This window comes from Aspergillus udagawae (genome assembly GCF_001078395.1).
Source record: "Aspergillus udagawae IFM 46973 DNA, scaffold_4, whole genome shotgun sequence".
NCBI classification, from domain to species: Eukaryota; Fungi; Ascomycota; class Eurotiomycetes; order Eurotiales; family Aspergillaceae; genus Aspergillus; species Aspergillus udagawae.
Genome location: NW_025091267.1, coordinates 988,924 through 1,008,873, shown reverse-complemented (window position 1 = coordinate 1,008,873; position 19,950 = coordinate 988,924). Strand labels below are relative to the sequence as shown.

Sequence of the window (19,950 nt, the reverse complement as noted above, 5' to 3'; positions counted from 1 at the left end):
CAGCAGAGCAGAAACCACACAAGGTTATCTTTGCTTAGACAAAGCTAGCGAGTTAAGCAAGCTCAAAATGATAGCACAAGTCAAAGTGAGTAGCAGCAAGGTGTGTTGGCGGTACTTCAACCCACGGCCTCCGAAGTGACGGTCGAAGAACAAAGGACACATGCAATCATGGAGATTATAAAGGGAGCTATGGCTGTCCAAGTAAGCACGCAGGCCCTGAACAAGAAAAGACAGCAATCAGGTCAATGATGCAGTTGGATGAAGGTTATGCATAGGCTGAGTTGCTTTTTTTTTCTCGTTGTGATCATACCTCTGTAATGATTCCGCGGATAATGAATTCCCGTTTGGTAAATAATACAGCCCCAAATTGAGCAATAACTGGGCAAGATGACTGTGGAGTTAAGGTATCTTACACTGAATTACATTACATACGGCAGTGGCGGATAAGGGTAATTCATAATACGTACCTTGATACATCGACTCGGCGGAGTCGGCGCCCCTCCTGCATCAGCTTCATCAGCTTCATCCTATGATTATCTCCCTTCTACCTACTCCGTAGTGCGTACTGCTTGGCACAAGATTGTTATCTCAGTATGACCGACCATGCCCAGCCTCATTATTGGCAATGCTCGTTGTACAATACTCTGAAGATCAATGACTTGGCAGTTATCGACGACCCCTCGCTTGATGTAAATTACCATGACCACAAAAGTACAGGGAGGTTAGACTAAGTGGTGCTGATAATTGAAATCGGCATCTAATCGCAATGATCTTGATTATTCAAAGTTTAGGTAGAGATAACAAGCGGCGCCAACCACAGAAGCCAATGAAACCACGTTGCCCACTCTCGGCCGCGGGCCCCTTAAGTTCTTTCGTGACTACGTATAGGCTCTGATCCCCTCCACTGAGCCTGGAGCCCACTTCCACATGCCGTGTTTCGTACGGAGTACACAAACAAGCTGCAACAGTCCGCCTTCCCTGTTCAATAGCTTGTTTCGGCGTCTTGGATAAATGGAGACAGGATTGCTCTTACTCCGTATTTCGGAATGAATGCACCCAATGCACACCGTCCAATGCTTCCAAGACTTTCTCTTCCCACAAGTACTACTAGTGCCTGTGACTATGCACACCATCCAAGTCTTGGCTACTCCTTGCTCAGGAAGATCTTCCAAGCCTGAGGATAGTCGATAATTGAGTGATGAACCGGAGTGAAACTCCATGGACTCCGTACAGTAGTGCCTTAGTGAGTTTCCACTTTTAGCACGGGTCGTATTCCGAGGAGCTTGGCCAGAGATCTGACTAGCGAATAGCCTACTGACTTCAATTCAAGGATTTTGAGATGGCTTAACCTAAGCGAGGCTGCGAGCTCCTATGACTATGAGGGCAAACCGGCAACAGCCTGGAGACTGGAGTAGCTTCATTCAAAAGCGAATGCACTCAATGCCAAGGTCTCTCACTAGCTCGAGCCAGGACCGCGGAACTATTGAATTTAGTCTTAAGGTAGACGCTTCTAGATACCTACTAGACAGTAGATGGACTACCAGCTGGTTGTAGATATCCTAGACCCCTTGATCCGCTAGCTTTCTGCTTCACGGATGCCCCTATTCCAGGCCGAGCCACTTCACGTCTGCCGGCACAGAAGCGACCGTACATTGCCATGGGAATCGGAGGTGACATGATGCCTGTTACATCAGACACCCTTCCTTGATACTCGAGTGCAAATCACTCATTCCAACTCTCACACGTCGGAAACCGCTGTGCTTTCCAGCTTTCTGTGGCTTGACGGTGCCATTGTCTTTGCCGCTGGCACCGTCTGGAGCTGGAGACACCGCCCGTGCGCCGCTCATGACGGGCAATTCAATTGCTGGTGCATCTGCAATGCGTTCCAGAGCGAACACTTCGACCATCCACTCGTACCAAACTTTCCGATCATCGGTCTGCCTCGTCATAGTGACAACAATCTCCCCATTGTCGGGTACATTGAGAGGTGTCTAGAAGCCGTCGTTAGATGCGAGTATTTCTCGTAAAAAAAACTGCATGGATTCTCACCTTGAGTGGAAAATATATGGGGAACCAACTGATCATGTTAGCGCTCTTGCTGTCCATCGTGACGGGGTTTGTTGATAGCTCCACATCACGATAGAGCACAGTCTCGAAGTAACCGGCCAGGCCGTGACAAACGCCACGATTCTGAGTGGGGAAGGCCAGGCGCGTCCGGCGAACATTGTGTGAGTTAGAGATGATGGATGTAAAAGGCAACTGGGGAGGAATATCTCTGTTGGGATGCGAGAACGACCACGCAGTCTGCACATAAGGAGTCGAAGACTCAGGCACTGGGAGGGTCGATATAGACGATCGAGTATTACTGATATAGCTGTTGCCGCTGTCGCCTGACATGGCGCCGGCAGACGGCTGATTCGTGGACAAGAAGTCGATGGCATGTAGCATGACAACGTACGGCGTCTCCGGAGCCGCTGGATTCGATATAGACTGGTTCACAACGTCCGCATGCAGCTTAGGGGCCGAAATCGGTGTGAGATGGGCCGTGTATGAGGCTGGAATGGATATGCCGTGCACAGGATTGAGTAGATGAGTGATACCGTCCAGACATTCCGGCGACAGTTCATTGTCCCCGAAGGAGCCGAGGAGCTCTGACACCACGATATCTATCTGACCAGAAGATGGGTCGGACGATGCCACGCTCTTCACAGACTCGGGGGCCGGCGTGTTGCCTTTTTGATCTGGTCCAGGTTTATAGAGAAGCGAATCCTCAATACCGAGAGACTGCCCAACTGTGGCTAGGGGTAAGCCGGAATCTTTCGCCCTTTGGGGACCTTTCCAGCTCCGCATGTCCGACTGGACAAGGGTTGCCTTGCCGCCCCAGAGTTCTTCATTGTGGCGTTGGAGGAGAACAAAAGCGTTAGGATTCTTCTCCACAACCCAAAGGTCGATATCGACGCCTGTTTCAGCGCTTGCTCTGATTGCCCGTGTCACCAACGGCCCTCTACCAGCGCCCACAACAGCGAGTACTACCCGACCATCAGGGTTAGAGGTAGGTTTCTTCTGCTCGGCCCAGTCACTGAGGGCTTTCGCAATGGCTCTCTCATACCATTCATACTTTATAGGATCTTTCTCAAAAACTTCATATGTGATGCTCTCCAGATTGACCGTCAAGGGCTGCAGTGGCGCCTGAAGGTAGTCTTGATAACCCATGCCAAATCTCTCGATCGCAGAGCGAGGCGGTTGGCGTTGCTGGAGATTTCTGATATATGACAAATGAGGTGTCGGATCAATGAACTTCTTACTCGAGACCGCGGACTGCGAAAGACTTGGATATTCAGAGCTGGAGAGGTTCGATTGCGTCGCCTCAGACACCTCACTTTCCTCTACTCCCGGAATAGGGCCAACGTCGCAGAGAAGAATCCACGGGGGGGTCCGAAGACGCATGAATCTAGCAATCAAGCCCTGGTGCGCTTTCGACAGGACAGGGTAGCCCTTCTGGTTTTTGATAAAAGTATTGGCGTCCATAGTAAGCAGGTGAACAGGCTCAGAATGCCAGCGAGACTGAACGGACATTGGAGGAAGTTGTTTTGGTAAGGATAGTGCTGTCGGTATAGGTTTCAGCAACAGGGCAAATTGGAAATAGTCACAGAAGTAAGAACGCATCAAGGGCTGCAGAAACGAAAAATAAATTCTTACCTACAAACAGTCTCGTGTGATATTTACAGGTTCTTCTAATTACGTCCCAAGCATCCCAAGTTCCAAACAGGTCCACCTTGAGCGACTGCCCATCATCGGAACCGCCGAGGAACTCATCACGGGCAAGAGGAGCGAGGTCACCCATATTATCAATTTCCAAATCTGGGTTGTCCACAATTCTCAGCCAAATATGAAACTGAATGTATGGACCAAGATTAATGGCATCTTGAACAGCCCTCGCGTAGAAAATCAAGCCTTCTGAGTGCATATTTCCATGATGGAGCTTCGGGCCCGGGACCAGGAGATATCCAATGCCGCAGAAAGCTGCATATGCCACTTCTAACATAAGAACTTGACGGGAGATATCTGCAATCAATGGATCGGGGGAACAAAGGTCAATCCAAGGGCTAGTGACACCCATCAACTGGCTCATCGTTTGGTTCGGAGTGAGATGAGTGTCTGACGGCCCAAGCGGAGGGATGACCACAGGTCTCGTATTCGCAGTCGTCGCCAGAGTACCATTGGGATCAGACGATACTGCCTGCAACTTAGACAAGTGACCAGAGAGCAGACTGAGGACTCGAGAGTGAAAGTGAGGAGTGGTTATCGGCGTCGTAAGCATATCATACTAACACCGACGAATTAGCAGGTCAGACACTTCAGGCGTCTTGTGGATCGATGGGTACGTACGTTACTCTCGTGTGCCGACTGCACAATCTGCGTGGTGATGGGTACGGTACGGTTGCTTTCATGTTGGCCAACGCAGAATGCGGGGGCCAAATCTTCTGTATCCATCTTCGCAAACTATACAGAAGTTCTGGGGTTGTCTCGGAGAAGAGTGATTTTGTGAAGATCAATCGACGAGCTGTCGAGGATCCCAAACGTTGAGACAATTGTTGATCTTAAACCAATATACGCCTAGAAGATTAGTCCCGCATTTCAGATCAATTGACAAATAGAACAGTTTTCTCCCAATTCGACTTCAGATGCACATATATGCGACGAGAGAACAAGTGGTAGTGGCCAGTCGGTCAGTCAAGGAGCCTCCTCGCTTCTGAGTTCTGCAGCCAGGTATTAATATGTCTGAGCGCTAGATAGGCAGCTCCAAAACAGAACAACGGCAATCCTGTGCCTTTCTGTGGGGAGGGGTGTGGCAGAATCTTAGGCGGTGAGAGGTCTGCCAAAGTGGCGGCGACAGTTGCCTATCTCGGTTAGACTCTCTTTTTCAGTCAACCATTGCCCAAAATTATTATTCTGCCGCTCGATAATTCAAGTAAGATTATGATTGAATTCGTCCGAAGAGGCCATCTCATTCACCGTCGCAACCCCTCTCTTTTGCAGAACATATATCGCCATGGTCGATTCGCGGTCAGACTCTGAAGGTCGCTCCCGTGCTAAGCGTCAGAAGATGGACAAGACAGAGACGGATCCCAGGAACAATCCTTACCTGGCTCATATGTATGCGGATGCGTCTACCAACGGCAACTCAGGGACGAATCCTGCCTTCGCGAAGTTGACGAGGCATCAGACGACAGCAGCTCTGGCAAAGGAGATAGAGGATGGGGAGATCAATCCTTTCACCGGTCAACCTTTCTCCAACAAGTACTTCTCTATCTTGCAGACTCGTCGTGATCTTCCCGTGCACCAACAGAGGTAAGCCCGTTCAAACTCAGGTGAGGAATTTTGGTTATGAATAACTAACTGTTATGTTCAAGAGACGAGTTTTTGCAGCTTTACCAGCAGTCCCAGATTCTAGTCTTCGTCGGTGAGACTGGTTCCGGAAAGACTACGCAGATTCCCCAGTTCGTTTTGTACGATGATCTACCGCAAACCCAGCGCAAAATGGTCGCTTGTACCCAACCTCGTCGAGTCGCCGCCATGTCCGTTGCTCAGCGTGTGGCTGCTGAATTGGATGTTAAGCTTGGAGAGGAAGTTGGTTACAGTATCCGTTTCGAGGACATGACGAGTTCCAAGACCTGCCTGAAGTATATGACGGATGGTATGCTTCTGAGAGAAGCTATGCATGATCATGACCTTACACGCTACAGCACAATCATTCTTGACGAAGCCCACGAAAGAACCATGGCTACCGATGTCCTTATGGGTCTTCTGAAAGAAGTTGTGCAGCGTCGGCCCGATCTGAAGATCATTATCATGTCCGCCACCCTGGATGCGCAAAAGTTCCAGCGGTATTTCAACGACGCTCCTCTACTTGCCGTTCCCGGTCGTACTCATCCCGTCGAAATTTTCTATACTCCCGAACCGGAGCAAGATTACGTGGAAGCAGCCATTCGCACGGTCCTCCAAATCCACGCCACAGAACCCGATGGTGATGTCCTTCTGTTCCTGACCGGTGAAGAAGAAATCGAAGATGCTGCGCGCAAGATATCGCTCGAGGCGGACGAGATGGTGAGAGAAGCCGACGCTGGTCCTCTGAAAGTCTATCCGCTTTACGGCAGTCTGCCTCCGCACATGCAGCAGCGTATCTTCGAGCCCGCTCCTCCCCCTCGCAGACCGGGCGGTCGTCCCGGTCGTAAGGTGATTGTTTCGACAAACATTGCGGAAACATCTCTTACCATCGACGGAATCGTGTACGTGGTGGATCCGGGATTCTCGAAGCAAAAGATCTACAACCCCCGAATTCGTGTCGAGTCACTTCTCGTGTCTCCCATCTCCAAGGCTTCCGCTCAACAAAGAGCTGGTCGTGCGGGTCGTACGCGGCCCGGAAAATGCTTCCGTCTCTATACGGAGGGTGCCTTCAAGAAGGAGTTGATTGATCAGACCTATCCCGAAATCCTCCGATCTAACCTTTCTTCGACTGTGCTAGAATTGAAGAAGCTCGGAATCGATGATCTCGTTCATTTTGATCTGATGGATCCTCCCGCCCCTGAGACACTCATGAGAGCTCTGGAAGAGCTGAATTATTTGGCTTGCCTTGATGACGACGGCAATCTGACACCGCTGGGCCGCCTTGCCTCCGAGTTTCCTCTTGACCCCGCGCTTGCCGTCATGCTGATCAGCTCTCCCGAGTTCTACTGCTCAAATGAGATCCTGTCAATCACAGCTCTGCTTTCGGTTCCTCAAATTTTTGTGAGGCCCGCCTCTCAGAGAAAGCGCGCTGACGAGATGAAGAATCTCTTTGCTCATCCTGATGGTGACCACCTCACCCTTTTGAACGCCTATCATGCCTTCAAAAGCGCAGAGGCCCAGGAGAATCCAAAGCAGTGGTGTCACGATCATTACCTCTCCCTCAGATCTCTTCAATCGGCAGACAACGTTCGTATGCAGCTCCTGAGGATCATGGAGCGCGAGGAGCTGGAAATGATTTCGACTCCTTTTGAAGACAAGAAATACTACGAGAACATCCGGCGTGCGCTGTGCGCAGGATTCTTCATGCAGGTCGCGAAGAAGGAACCACAGGGAAAGAGTGTCTACACGACCGTCAAGGACAACCAGAGTGTTCTTCTGCACCCGTCAACCGTCCTCAGCTATGACGCCGAGTGGGTCCTCTATAACGAATTCGTCCTCACCACTAAGAATTACATTCGGACTGTGACTGCTGTCAAACCCGAATGGCTCCTTGTATGTCGTCCCCCTCCCAGTATCAGTGAGCGAGGATGTACTAACAGCCTCTTTCTAGGATATTGCTCCCACATACTACGATATCTCAGGCTTCGCTAAGGGCGAGATCCGATCTTCCTTGCTGCGCGCCGCAGAGAGACTTTCACGCAAAGAGAAGATGCGCGGAGACTCTGCAAAGAGACGATAGAATATCCTGGTTTCGAGAATAAAATAGATTCCCAATTTCTTTTATTTCATGGCGGCGTCTTCAGTTCAGTCAATCCTAGAGTAGACTTGCCTGACATGTATGTATATCCTGCGGCGTTCGAATTCTAGACGTCATTATGTGTCCCCTGATGATTGTAGAGTGTACAACTGCTTGAAAAGCTAATAATGCGAATGTCTGGTAGAAGTATTTCTGCGACTCGTAACTCAAGAACCCATCAAGAGTGGTGAAGCAGGTGTTAGGGCATCATCATTCCAAGTCCTATATCTATCCGACATAATGTTATACAGGAAATTCGAGGTATTATTACAAGCAACGCATGCGATCACTATCTTGAATGATCATTCCGCTGCAGCCACCGGTTCGGACCCACCACTTTCAGTTATTCGTGGGGCTCTATAGGTTGTATTGTTGCGCCTCCGGATGGTCTATGCCGTCGCCGGTGGAAGCCACAGTTGAGGCATCCTGACGTTTCAGCCGCCAGCCCCTGGGACGTAGATGCGAAATCATTTTCTTCAATTGCTGCACCTCCGATTTCAGAAAATCGATTTCCTCCTGCGACGTCTTCTCAGCGGATATTTCGTATTCTTCAAGAGAGTCGGAACCGACATGCTCAACGAAGTGGGTATCGTCAGCACTGAGGATCGGCTGTGGAGCAGGATCAATCGGTTTTGCGTCTTTGAGTTTACGGAGAGGGCCAGACATAGCTGACAACACTTCCCGAGAATGCAGGGCAACCATGTTCTGCCAGTGGGCGGCGGGATCCTGTTCCTCGGATATAACGAGATCCTCTAATTGCTCCCCAAATAGCTTGGCAAAGGCAAAAGACTTTTCCCATCCAGGCCTACTTCGTTTCTCTATTGCCGTTTGATCGACCCTATTCTGCCAATAATGGATTCGAGGATCCCGGCTAAATTGGACGTCTAGTTGATTTTTGGTCGCGGAACCCCAGTCGAAGCCGCTGTCGACTGCGGCTGAGATCAGGGCATCGGATACGTCCCATTTTCCACACCAGTCACAAAGCTGTACCATGTGCACAATCAGTCTCTCGATATGCCGATCAGAGTGTAGCGTTGAACCAGTTAGGAAGGCAAGCGATCTCCTGAGTGTATACAACCCGTTTTCCCAGTCAGACTTTTGGGCATAATACTTCAGATAGGCGTACAGGGTCGAGAAATCGTCTGTGAAACCGTGTTTCCTCGCGGCCTGAAGCCAGGCATCAGCTCGATCCGGTTGTTTGAAGCGCAAAGCTCCCGTGATCAAAGTCGTATAGATGACAGGATTAGCACTGGCCACGGGGGGAACAGTTATTTCCACGCCATTGACAACCATCCTTTTGTAATAACCCAATTTGCCCAGATCCACCGGGTATCCTTCACCCCGAAGCACTTTCAGGAACGAATCAAACGCTTTGAGGTTTTTGGATTTCTTGTAATAGGTCAAAATTGAAATTATGAGAGAGGAGTTCAATGGAAACTTGTGCGGCAACACCGTCTTGAGCACCAGGTCTGTAAGATCGTTTTGCATGGACCTGGTGAAAGCTAATATCATCAGTTTCATGAAATACGGCCGATCAGGATCCAAGGATCGGAGTAGATTGTTCGCTAATCGCAGAAGCAATTCCTGTAGCGACATTTTGTTTCTGAGAAACAGCCCGACATCTCGAGCTGCTTCATCGTCGAGTTTTGTACGCTCCATATTCAGCTCCGTGGTCGACCGTACGCGGAGATCATGTGCCAGATCGTCATAGTATGCATTCTCATTGAGTTTCAGAAGGCGAATCCTGCGTCGAATTTTGTTCAGTTCAGACAACAATTCTCCAAAATTAAGTTGGGGCATCTCAAAGTCGGCCTTGTGGTCCATCGAAATACCCGAGTAACTGTGTGCGATTGACTCCCGAAGCAAAAGTCGTATCGCTAGTTGCTTCACTGCAAGTTTCCGGATGGCCTTCTGTCGAATTGTATTGTCCGATAGCCACTTCGGAACATTCACATCTTCAGGGAAGAAACCATCTTCCCACGGTGTTCTGTCGTCATCAAAATCTCCATCGTCCTCAATGATTTCCTGAAGTTTCCCTCCTTCCTCGATCTCATTGTTTTCGAGGAATAATTCCTCGTTATCCTCAAGATCAGGACCTTGTGCTGCGTGGACCAAACGACGAGGAGGATTCCTTTGAAGCCAGTTGTCGCTTCTGGGCGTTGGTATCGATCTCCAGGTCGTAAATGATCGGTTTTGTAAAGCTCCTTGTGACAGTGTACGCGCCCTCCGAGCCTGAATGGCTTCTAGTAGTCGATGTTCTTCATCCACCAATTCGTTCACCTCCTCCTTCACGGCTGCGATCTTCTCGGCCCACTCATGTCGGCGCTTGTCCTTGGCCCGAGCATCTGCCAAAGCTGCGGCAGCAAAGATACTGGTGTACAGCGCCGTGACCGAATTCCCTATGCGAAGGCGTCTTTTGCTTGCTGCAGTTGCTGCTCGGGACGTTATCCCGGGTGCGCTGGTACTGAGGCAGGGAACGCATCGACAGGTCGACTGCGTCGGAGCAACGCGGGACCATAGACCTTGCATTATCGTGGCATTTCTACGCGGAACTCCTTCGCATAAAGCACACGGGTGTCGAGTCGACGTCAATCGAGATGTCTTCCCGGCTCAATGGCCTCTGGAAATAGCGCGGGCCAAGATAGTCGATGGAGAGTCCAAGATCCTGGCGATGGGACGATGTATGCGGATTTCTTTCTCCAGCCGGAAAAAAGGCGACGGCCCAGATACAAACACTGCAAACAGCCCAGTAGTTTGAGGAGATGTGGACAAGCCATTGTTCTGTTTCTCGTCTCATTTATCATTATTTACCATTTTTATACTAGATACATTCTGATCTGGAAGTATCTGGGATTTGTATATCTTGTGTTTGGGATTGTCATTCTAGCAGCTTTGTCGACAATGCTTGTCCGCTCTATTAGCCTTGCTACTGCGGTGCTGGCTTTAAGCAACAGCTTCGCCAGTGCTCATGGATCGCATGCGAGCGAGCAGAACCCTTCCTCAGACTGGGCGACTCGCCATATGCAAGGTAGCTCCCTACGTCGTCATTACTCCATTGGGAATAGCCATTGACAATTTATTCGACAGAGGAACACCACATCGATTCCTTCGACGCTGGTTCCTTCTTCACCCTCCACGACTACGATTCCTCCGGCGCATGGACCCCTGATGAAGTCCGAAAGTCATATGGCATGGACGACGATTCGAATTCTGGGGTGACCGAGGAGCGCAAGCAACAGGCGCTTCGGGAAGTGTTTGCCCTTTTCGACACAGGGAATTCAGGGGTTATCACTCGCGACAACTGGATGCGTCTCATCTCAGCCGGTAAACGGTTACCCGACCTCGGATTCGGCCCTGGACATCATGGTGACATTGAATACGAGTATGAAATCCATCATTTCGAGAAATTTCACGGGGAGGACGCCAAGTTAGAAGATCTCAACCACCCGGAAGATATCGAGCATTTCCGAAGACATGACGAGGAAGAAGATGCCGCGGAGAGACTTGAACAACTGGAACAGATGGCAATTGTCGAGGCGAACATTCCACAGAAATTTCTCAGACGAACATAGAGATGTACAGTTTGATATCTGTTGTGTTGTATATATGTGCATGTTATCAGAGAGTCCGCGGGTCGGTTACACGACATGAGCTGGTGAAATCCATACTCTTCATTCTGGAACTCACGGGTGGGCGAGAATTTCATTCTCATGAGACGCGATAGCCACGCTCTCGCAGTAACATCTGATTTCAGGATTGAGACTGCTTCGATATCCGGCTCAGCTCGAGTCTCGTAGAAGGTGCCTCTTCGGACGGAGGCAACTTGATGTCGAAGACGCAATGCATAACGCCGGGTGCATATGTCTTTACATGCTCAATATGACGGCATTCAATAGGCTGCTGGACAGCACCTGGAAAGGCTAGTGCTCTCAATCTGCCAATCTCAGTGATGATTTCCTGCTTCTTCGCATCAATATGTTGCACATCCACGTTCTCATGCACATGTATCCAGCCTCCCAGCTGTAGATCGATCATCGCACAAGCGTCACTCCAAGCACCGCTGGATGAAGGAAGGAGACCTAGATTGACATGTCGAATTCTATTCCATGCATTTCGGCGCTCCATGCGCCCTCTGATTTCACTCATAACGCGAGCGGCGAATTTATTGTCCCCATGGAACAAGATCACTCTGTCTGTATCTTGAAGACCGTCAATCAGATCTGGAATCGGTTCACTCAATGTTCCATCATTCCCAACTTGAACCACTTTACACGCCCAGCCATTCTCTGCACAACCTTTCCGCAAACCCTCGACTGACCATCCGTTGATCTCCCATCCCCAGACCCTCTTCACCCCCCTTTTCAGATACGAGAAGACAAAATACCCAATCCCAGCATACATATCGACCACGCTGATGCCGTCGATGTTTTCTCCAAGGTTACCTTCATCAAGCCCTTCAAACACAGATCCTTGACCCAGAATCCGAGCCTTCTCTGTGATGTTCCCTCGAGAAAACATCGTGTAAAGCGGCGCCCAGATCTGCACAATCCCTTGATTCTGCATAGTTTGCACCCAGAACGCACGCTGCAAGTCTTCCCGCGTCGGCTGCGCATTCTCGCCGTCCCGGGACGGCGCCGGCCCAAAGTCTCCGTAAAGAGGAACCAGCCCCGCAGGGCTGCGCATCCTGTTCTCTCCTCCCTGAGTGTTCATAGGCGCGATAGGCGCATTCATAGCAATATGTGTGACGCCCATCCGCCCGAAAGCCGTAGCAATCGACTCAAAGAGAACTCTCCGCCTTTGGCTATCTAGGCTGGCGTAAAGCGAGCCCCAGGCTGGAGGATCGCTGAGTGCGTTCACTGGCAGCAGCAGCAGTGGCTCATACAATGCGAACCGTTTTGGAAGGGCTGATTCCAGGTTCTCTAGAGATAGACCATGTTTGGCAAGGTCGTCTGAGGGGATTTGTCTTGTTACAAAATCCTGTATGCCTCTTCGGAGGGGATTTGAGCTCTTTATTCGACGTTTATGTTCCCGCGAGTGGTTTGTGGGCTTCTGGACATGTTCATCTGTAGTCCGATCTCCTGTTGGATCGTCGGAATTCATATTGTCCTGCCACTTCGGCATATGCTGACTGCCTCAACAATATCTGAGCATTTGCGATGTTGACCTAGTGATCAGGAACTCAATTCTTGAACCCTGCGCATGAATTTGTATTTTTGGGAAAATTGGCCGAGTCATTTTTCGGAGATAATTTTCATTTCAGCACCGCCCTATGTCATGTGACTTCTATACAAGGTCCTCAGATGGAGATATCGTGGGATGTATAACACTGTACTACATTGAAAAACACAGCACGCAGGGGTTGCTTTGCGAGTGTATGAGTGACATACGATAGTGATATCGGCTGTTGCAAGCGGAAGGCCCGATTTAAACTGAATTGGACTATATCATGAAGTGAGGTGCATGGAATCATCGGCAAGTATCTAAGGGCTAAAAGGTGTCATAAAAAAAATCAGGGTTTTCGCGAAAGGCTTTGGGTGTATCTGACGCCAAAAAAGAGACAGAGGAAGGAGGGCACAGAGTGACAGCCGCCGCTTGAAAATCAGTATATAGAGAAATGGAGATGAACTGCCGCTAAAAGAGTGGTATCAAATGGAGGAGATTTAGTAATCCGTTACAGAGTATCCCAGCCGATCGTTCGACTCAAGCACCCTGTAGCACTGGTAAATATCAAGTTTGAAGGCTAAAACGTTTGGACTGGTAAACTCACGAGTACTGTTTTGTCAGCGTACCCTCGCCGCCCTTCGAGAGGTCGATGCTGAAGACATAGAAATTACCATCGCTGGTAACCACCATGACCTGAGGTGTGTTGCTACTCATAGCGACCACGCTACGGAGAGGGCCATTGCTCCCGCCGCCACCAGAAGTCTGGTTTGGTTTTGGCAGTTTGAACCAAGCAAAATCGCGGGTCGGCTCCCACATTTCGCTGACTCCTTTCGGAAGATAACCCCCCACCTTGGCAGCGACAGTACTGCCAACACTTTGCGAGGTCCGTCTGATCATACCCATAAGGGTTCCATTGTGTTTCCGGGCGGGGAAATCCGATGAACCCATGTCTCCCGTCAAGTCGCCGCGGTCAGGAGAATAACCGGAGGAGCTGTGACTGAAGGATCTGTCACGACCCACAGGAGAGGAAGACGAAGGGGAGGCATCTGGAGATGATGTTGGATGGCTCAACTTGAAAAGGTGTATTGTCTCTGTAGAAGAGGAGACGCAAAGTAGGGTCGATGTGGTATTGAACGACATACTGAAAATTCTCGATGGCATCGAACCGCGTCGGAATTGGTATAGCTTGTGGCCGTCAGGAACGGAGAAGACGCGGATTATGGTTCCCTTGTCGGAAGCGGTGGCCAGCAGAGTGCCATCACTGTTGAGTGTGATGCAAGCCAGCGGAGATCGGTGAGCTTCAATGACATTAATGGCCTCCAGTTTTAAAGTGTCGAATATCAGAACCTCTCCGCTCGTCGGCGATACATGAGTATTCCCCGGAGGAGTATGAGACGGCGGATTGAACGAAGAAGGTGGCGCCTTTTGTGGAAGAGGGTATGCGAGATAGCAATTATCAGAGGACGGTGATAGCGCGCAAATCGCTGTCTGGCATTAGAAAAACGCTCGAGTAATGGCAGGAGCGGATTACATCGCTTACCGTTAGGGTTGGGTGACGTCTGGATAGTGTAGAGCAGTTTCATCGTCTGGATGTCGTAAAGATAGATCTGATCTTCAAGGACAATCACGAGTCGTTTTCGATTCAATTTGACCGCCAGCACAGTCGTGGGGAAGGTTAACTCGCATATCGTAGATTGGCGCTGTAGGAGGCAAATAGCCAAGCAGAAAGCGTCAACATATGCCGAAAAGTAAAAGCGCATTCAACAGCATGACTCTGTCCCTTATTTCTATCAGGTAACAGGAGTTCAAGAATATACAGTTGTCCAGTGTTGAACTACGAACCTTAGTATTAGTGATTTGAAGACGACGCGGTGAGAGGATGAGCGCAACAAGAGATGTCGAGAACAGCATCTCGATGATGGCAATATTTCCCTCTTTCGTCTCATAACTCTTCGCAAATGGGTCCGTCGTGAATATGCGAAAACCCTTCGAGGTCGCTGATGGAGGGAGTACAGAGCCTTAGAGAGTGCGCATGCGCTTGAAGAGTTCCAAGGGGCGCTTACCAACAGCCAGATAGCTGTAGTCTTGGTTAAAGGTCACGAAGTTCATTGCCATTTTGACCCCGATAGGCCACCAACCCGCCTGATGTCTTTTGATCGATCCAATATCCGTCCTGTGCACTCCGATAGTCCGGCGACACTAGAACAGACAGGTTATCCGGTTGAATCACGCTCCGAAACCGTATGAGGATGGAGGGGGCAAAACAGAACAGCAGATCAACGGGGTCTCATAGCAGATCGGGTCCGTCACAAACAGCTCCAGGTTTGCATTTCGGGTCTCTCGGGAATACTGGCACGGTTGACCTCAAACACAGACGTAAAAGCAGACTTCCTTCAAAAAACCGTGGATACTGTCGTCATATCAAACCAGAGCGGTGTCTTTGGAACTTGGCAGGGAACTAGCTCTCATTCGCGGAGGATCGCGGGGGATCGCCTGAACTGCTCTCACTGCCGCGGTTCGCTGTACAATTGGGCGAAACGCGCTAAGCGAGCATTGGACGCTTGGGCCACATCTTGCTCCCGCAATAGGGTAAATTTTTTGGTTCTTAAGGCCCCTCTATGGATGAACAGTGATTTCACAATTTACTGATTGTGACTTTGTCTTTTCTTTTGTCCTTTGTTGGTCGCTGGATCCACAATGAAGGCCGCAAAGAAACCAGCTACGGCTGGAGTCAGCACCAAGGCCGAACGAGAGGCCGATTTAGTGATGGGAGTAAGTCGTTCTGAAGCCGACTCCGCGCACATACCACTGACTCCTTCTACCTAGACTAATAATAGCAGCATTGTGTCCAAGCGGAGCGTCGAATTACTATACTACCCCAAGCCCCATTTCTTCAAATATTTCGTGAAGAAACCCCAGAGACGGTCGCCTTTGATCAATCGTGGATACTGGCTTCGTATGCATGCTATGGCGGAATCGGTTCGACGGTTCATGAAGCAGCCGTCGGATAAACCCAAATTCGTATTGAATCTTGGATGTGGATTGTGAGTCGTAGAACTACCGCTGTGCCGATCAGACGAAGGGGAAATGTCCGCGTGAGTCGTATGCTAAGTTGGGCTATCGTAGTGATCCATTACCGTTCATACTCCTGAGTACCGATAGATCCTTGTGTAGTACCACGAGGTTCGTGGATATCGACTATGAGAAGCTGATGGTCAATAAGAAAACGGTCATTCGGAGGACAGACGAGATCATCCAGCTTCTCGAGAATGTAGAATTTCTCTCGGATGAAAGTCCAATCCAGATCCGCAGCGAGCAATACTTAGCCATCGGGTGTGATCTGAAAAACCTCAAGAAGCTAGATGATGTGCTGAAGACAGAGGTTCTTCCGTCTGAATGCTCTATTCTGTTCCTGGCAGAGGTCTCCCTGACCTATATGGATGTCAAGTCTGCCAATGCTGTGTTGGACTGGGCCTCAAAGCTCAACAATGGTAATACCGCCAATCTTCCATGTCATTGCCGGCAAGCTAACAGGGTATTCAGATTCTCAGTTCTGTATATTGGAACAATTCTTCCCTGACGGACCCAATCATCCTTTTGCTTCAACAATGATGAAGCACTTCAAAAAACTCGGAGCGCCCTTGTACTCTATCCACGAATATCCTTCACTGAGGGAGCAAGAACAGCGATTTAGAAATGCCGGCTGGACATATGCTCAGGCTAGAAGTCTCTGGGATCTCTGGTCAGATAAGGAATTTGTCGGAAGTTCTCTACGAGCATGGCTTGATACAGTCGAACCGTTTGATGAGTGGGAAGAGTTTGCACTCTTTGCGTCGCATTACTTCTTGCTCGTCGCTTCTACGAAACCACATACCTTGGTTCAGGAGCCACAAAGGATGCCGGCATTTACTAAGGAGCCTGATGTATCATCACATTATGTGCTGCTTGCGGGCAACGACCCGAAAGGTGGACAGAGGAGGTTCGGGGCCCTCATCCCGGACAGTGAAAATTCTACGGGTCACCATTCAGGATTAGGCCGCCAGACTCGCGATGTGTCGACAGATCTCTACAGCAAGTGCAAGGGTATGACTACCCCGGAGCTTCCATTCCCTCCACGAGAGGTCTCTGCGCGGATGTGTCACACGGTGACTAGCATGAGTGGTGGTGACTGCTTGCTAGTCGGTGGGAGAGCGTCACCAGCGAATGCTTTCCAGGATTGCTGGCTGCGACAGGGAAAGCAGTGGCAGTCCACCCAGAGTCTCCCAGCTCCTCGCTTCAGACACAGCGCGGTCAAGATTACCCTTGAGACAGGTTCGGTCTCGGTTCTTGTGTACGGCGGAAAATCTAGCGATGGGGTTATCTTTGACACTTGGTTGTTATGGCAGGCAAAGAGCCACGGATGGCAGGAAGTTGAGATACAAGGCCCAAGACCTACTGCTCGATTCGGGGCCTGTCTAGAGAGCATCGACCAGACCACAGGCCTCCTGTTTGGAGGCATTGGCTCGGACGGAACCATCATTGAAGACTTTTGGATATGGAAGATACACCAGCGCGGTGACGGTACTGCGTTTCTGGAGTTGACCGATTATACTGAGCAGCTGCAAGAAACATCTCTGAGTCAGTACATCCACCGATTTGGAGCCACAGTCACGCGCACTTCTTGGGGGATGGTTATAGTCGGTGGAATTATTCCTCGACAGATTGTCCCATATGAATGTGAAATCATGTTGCTTGATGTAGAAGAGCTGCTCAAATGCCTCGAAAACGAGTCGCCCTGGCGCCACGAGGTTCTGTCTGCGATAGGACTCGGAGTTAAATTGCAGGGTCCTAGACCGTTGCTCGTCGGCCATGTGGCCTGCGCGATCGACCCAGGCCAGGTTTTGCTACTGGGAGGTGGCGCAGTTTGCTTCTCGTTCGGCACATTCTGGACGGAAGGGAGCTGGGTTCTGAAGCCGGCAGGCTCTATAGCCAAGAACGATTGGTCTCTTGTTCCTGAAGCTGCGCATACTCCGAAAGCTGTCGCGTCTCCCCACGTTCCACAAATCGCAGGCTGCAGCACTGCCTCGAAACTCTTGTCCATTCGTCGTACAAGAGTCGACACCCCCGAGCAATTTCAACAGATCTTGACTGATGGCAAACCGGTGATCATTGAGGGTTCAAGCATTGGACCTTGCACCGAAGTCTGGACGAAAGGATATCTGACAGATGCTGTGGGAAGTGATCGCAAGGTAAGACGGACTCGAGCCAATCCGGGACCCATTCATCTAAGCATTCGTGAATAGGTCGTGGTTCATGAGGGCCAGTCGGAAAACATGAATTTCCAGGCGAAGAATTTCTCCTATGTGACCAAGACTTTCGGGGACTTTTTGGACGAGGTTCACGCGGGTGGTCGCCAGTATCTCCGAAGCATTTCCGCTGAACAACCGTCCAAGCTTCCTGCCAACCTTGCCGCAGATTTCCCTGGTCTAAAGGATGACTTTAAACTCCCTGAGGCACTTTCATTCGTGACAGAAAATGCCCACAGCTCTCCGTTAAGAATTTCTGGGCCGGTCACTATGTGGCTCCATTACGATGTAAGTCCAACTACAAAACAAGCGGGATGGAAGCTCAAGGTGACTTATCGCTATGCGCAGGTGATGGCGAACGTCCTATGCCAAATCCGAGGGGAGAGGAGACTGGTACTCTTCCCGCCCACTGACGTGCAATACCTGCAAGTCCCACCAGGAGCCTCTAGCTCTACCATCGATATTTTCCAGAATATCCAAGGCGGCTCCGTCGTCTCAATTCCACGCACTTCGCCGCAAGAAGCAGTGCTGAACAGTGGCGATATTTTATTCATCCCACCGATGTGGCTGCATACTGCTTCTCCAACTGGCGGAGTCAGTGTTGCAGTCAATGTATTTTTCCGCAGCCTGCCCAGAGGATACGCTGCTGGTCGAGACGTCTACGGAAACCGTGACTTGCAGGCGTATGAGAAAGCCAGAACTGACATTCAGAAGATGGTGAGGTCGTTTGACGGCCTCCCATCTGACATATCTCGCTTCTATCTGCTGAGGCTCGCGCAAGAACTGAAAGACAGCGCCGGAGTATAATTGGGGCCAAGTGTTCGCGACATTGGAAAATGGTTGCGTGGTCAATTGCGCGTGGACAAGTCTAGTTGCCGATTTGAAGTTTATACCAGCTCTTCAAGCTACAAACGAAAATCGCGTTCCGTGCGCTAGCTGGTCATACGACCAACAGATCACAGTGAAGCACTACTGCACTTCGAATCCAAACTTGCCGGTGCTGATCGTCTGGTTTGTCTGCATGTCGCTTGTTCTTCAGCGGATATGGTATAGCCATCGGGAGAATTGTTTCCCGATAACATTAACATTAACATTGCAGGGTTTCGAACTTCTAACGGTGCTAGGTTGGGACCAAAGGCAGCAACCATAACCTTCTACCCGAGGAAATCAACCTAGCGAGTGGAAACAACGTACAGTTGCACGCGCCAGACAAGCATAATGCTCTGTGTTCAACGCCTCGTCAGACGAAATCGGACAGCCATAGTTGACAAGTCTGCTTTATAAATGAGACGATGCACTGTGGTGCCGAAAGGCTGTGCTAATGTTGTGTGTTGTCCATCCGTCCACGTAGCATATGTAAGCTAAACCGGGATCCAAGTTTCTGAGTGTGCTAAACCCAGAGTTCTTGCATTATATTTTATATCAGACTGTTGAACAGCAAACACTCGGCTCAGGCGTTAAGAATAAGATCGCGTGCCACTGACGCTCTTGTTTCCGAAGCGTGCAGGCCACAGAACGTACATATTGCGCAAGCGACATGCAGGTTCCAAATATGAAGTTTAATCAGAACGTTAGAAAGTAAGAATGGGAAAAAGGAACCCATGGTCATCCAGCACACGGTCCTCGAGAACCTCGGATGCAGGTGCGATTGCACTATTGCACAACAGCAGCCCAGCAGGGAACAATCCTGGACATTACCTTATCGTTGTGAAACTTCTTGACAGTACCTAGCAAACCTGGTAACTATGTCCGAGAGGACAGAGAACTTGAGATTTTGTCGTCATAGCTTCCTCGCAGTGGACGTTATTCAGGTTGTGGCCATCCACACTCTAGAACCGTGGCGTCCAAGCTGCGATCATCCACGAGTGACTGAAGATAGACAATGGACAATAATGGGACGAGAATACGGGAATCGCCCCGACTCCAATCAAAAGGCCGGGATCGGACAACAGAGTTTCTGGTGGCCAATGCAGGAGG

General features: G+C 50.0%; 7 protein-coding genes across 7 annotated transcripts; 3 read left to right on the top strand and 4 right to left on the bottom strand.

Moving 5' to 3' along the window:
* Positions 1-1,685: 1,685 nt before the first annotated feature.
* Positions 1,686-4,494, bottom strand: Aud_005727 (protein arginine N-methyltransferase; the record flags this gene model as incomplete). The annotated part of the gene is made up of 4 exons (XM_043290645.1): positions 1,686-1,991; positions 2,050-3,605; positions 3,700-4,327; positions 4,390-4,494. 4 exons carry the CDS (start codon positions 4,492-4,494, stop codon positions 1,686-1,688), a joined length of 2,595 nt encoding a protein of 864 aa, XP_043146580.1.
* A 559-nt stretch (positions 4,495-5,053) lies between these two features.
* Aud_005726 (DEAH-box ATP-dependent RNA helicase PRP43) lies at positions 5,054-7,468 on the top strand (the record flags this gene model as incomplete). The annotated part of the gene is made up of 3 exons (XM_043290644.1): positions 5,054-5,352; positions 5,415-7,281; positions 7,340-7,468. The coding sequence occupies 3 exons, from the start codon at positions 5,054-5,056 to the stop codon at positions 7,466-7,468; spliced, it is 2,295 nt and encodes a 764-aa protein (XP_043146579.1).
* A 414-nt stretch (positions 7,469-7,882) lies between these two features.
* On the bottom strand, positions 7,883-10,054 carry Aud_005725 (uncharacterized protein; the record flags this gene model as incomplete). Its single annotated transcript, XM_043290643.1, has 1 exon — positions 7,883-10,054. One exon carries the CDS (start codon positions 10,052-10,054, stop codon positions 7,883-7,885), a length of 2,172 nt encoding a protein of 723 aa, XP_043146578.1.
* A 372-nt stretch (positions 10,055-10,426) lies between these two features.
* Aud_005724 (nucleobindin SSP120) lies at positions 10,427-11,097 on the top strand (the record flags this gene model as incomplete). The annotated part of the gene is made up of 2 exons (XM_043290642.1): positions 10,427-10,553; positions 10,613-11,097. The coding sequence occupies 2 exons, from the start codon at positions 10,427-10,429 to the stop codon at positions 11,095-11,097; spliced, it is 612 nt and encodes a 203-aa protein (XP_043146577.1).
* A 178-nt stretch (positions 11,098-11,275) lies between these two features.
* Aud_005723 (tRNA(Phe) (4-demethylwyosine(37)-C(7)) aminocarboxypropyltransferase) lies at positions 11,276-12,625 on the bottom strand (the record flags this gene model as incomplete). The annotated part of the gene is made up of 1 exon (XM_043290641.1): positions 11,276-12,625. One exon carries the CDS (start codon positions 12,623-12,625, stop codon positions 11,276-11,278), a length of 1,350 nt encoding a protein of 449 aa, XP_043146576.1.
* Positions 12,626-13,185: 560 nt separating this feature from the next.
* On the bottom strand, positions 13,186-14,803 carry Aud_005722 (phosphoinositide binding protein ATG18; the record flags this gene model as incomplete). Its single annotated transcript, XM_043290640.1, has 5 exons — positions 13,186-13,234; positions 13,293-14,172; positions 14,229-14,388; positions 14,531-14,685; positions 14,752-14,803. 5 exons carry the CDS (start codon positions 14,801-14,803, stop codon positions 13,186-13,188), a joined length of 1,296 nt encoding a protein of 431 aa, XP_043146575.1.
* A 582-nt stretch (positions 14,804-15,385) lies between these two features.
* Positions 15,386-18,780, top strand: Aud_005721 (tRNA methyltransferase PPM2; the record flags this gene model as incomplete). Its single annotated transcript, XM_043290639.1, has 5 exons — positions 15,386-15,460; positions 15,515-15,732; positions 15,815-16,179; positions 16,232-17,916; positions 17,971-18,780. The coding sequence occupies 5 exons, from the start codon at positions 15,386-15,388 to the stop codon at positions 18,778-18,780; spliced, it is 3,153 nt and encodes a 1,050-aa protein (XP_043146574.1).
* Between the last annotated feature and the right edge of the window lie 1,170 nt (positions 18,781-19,950).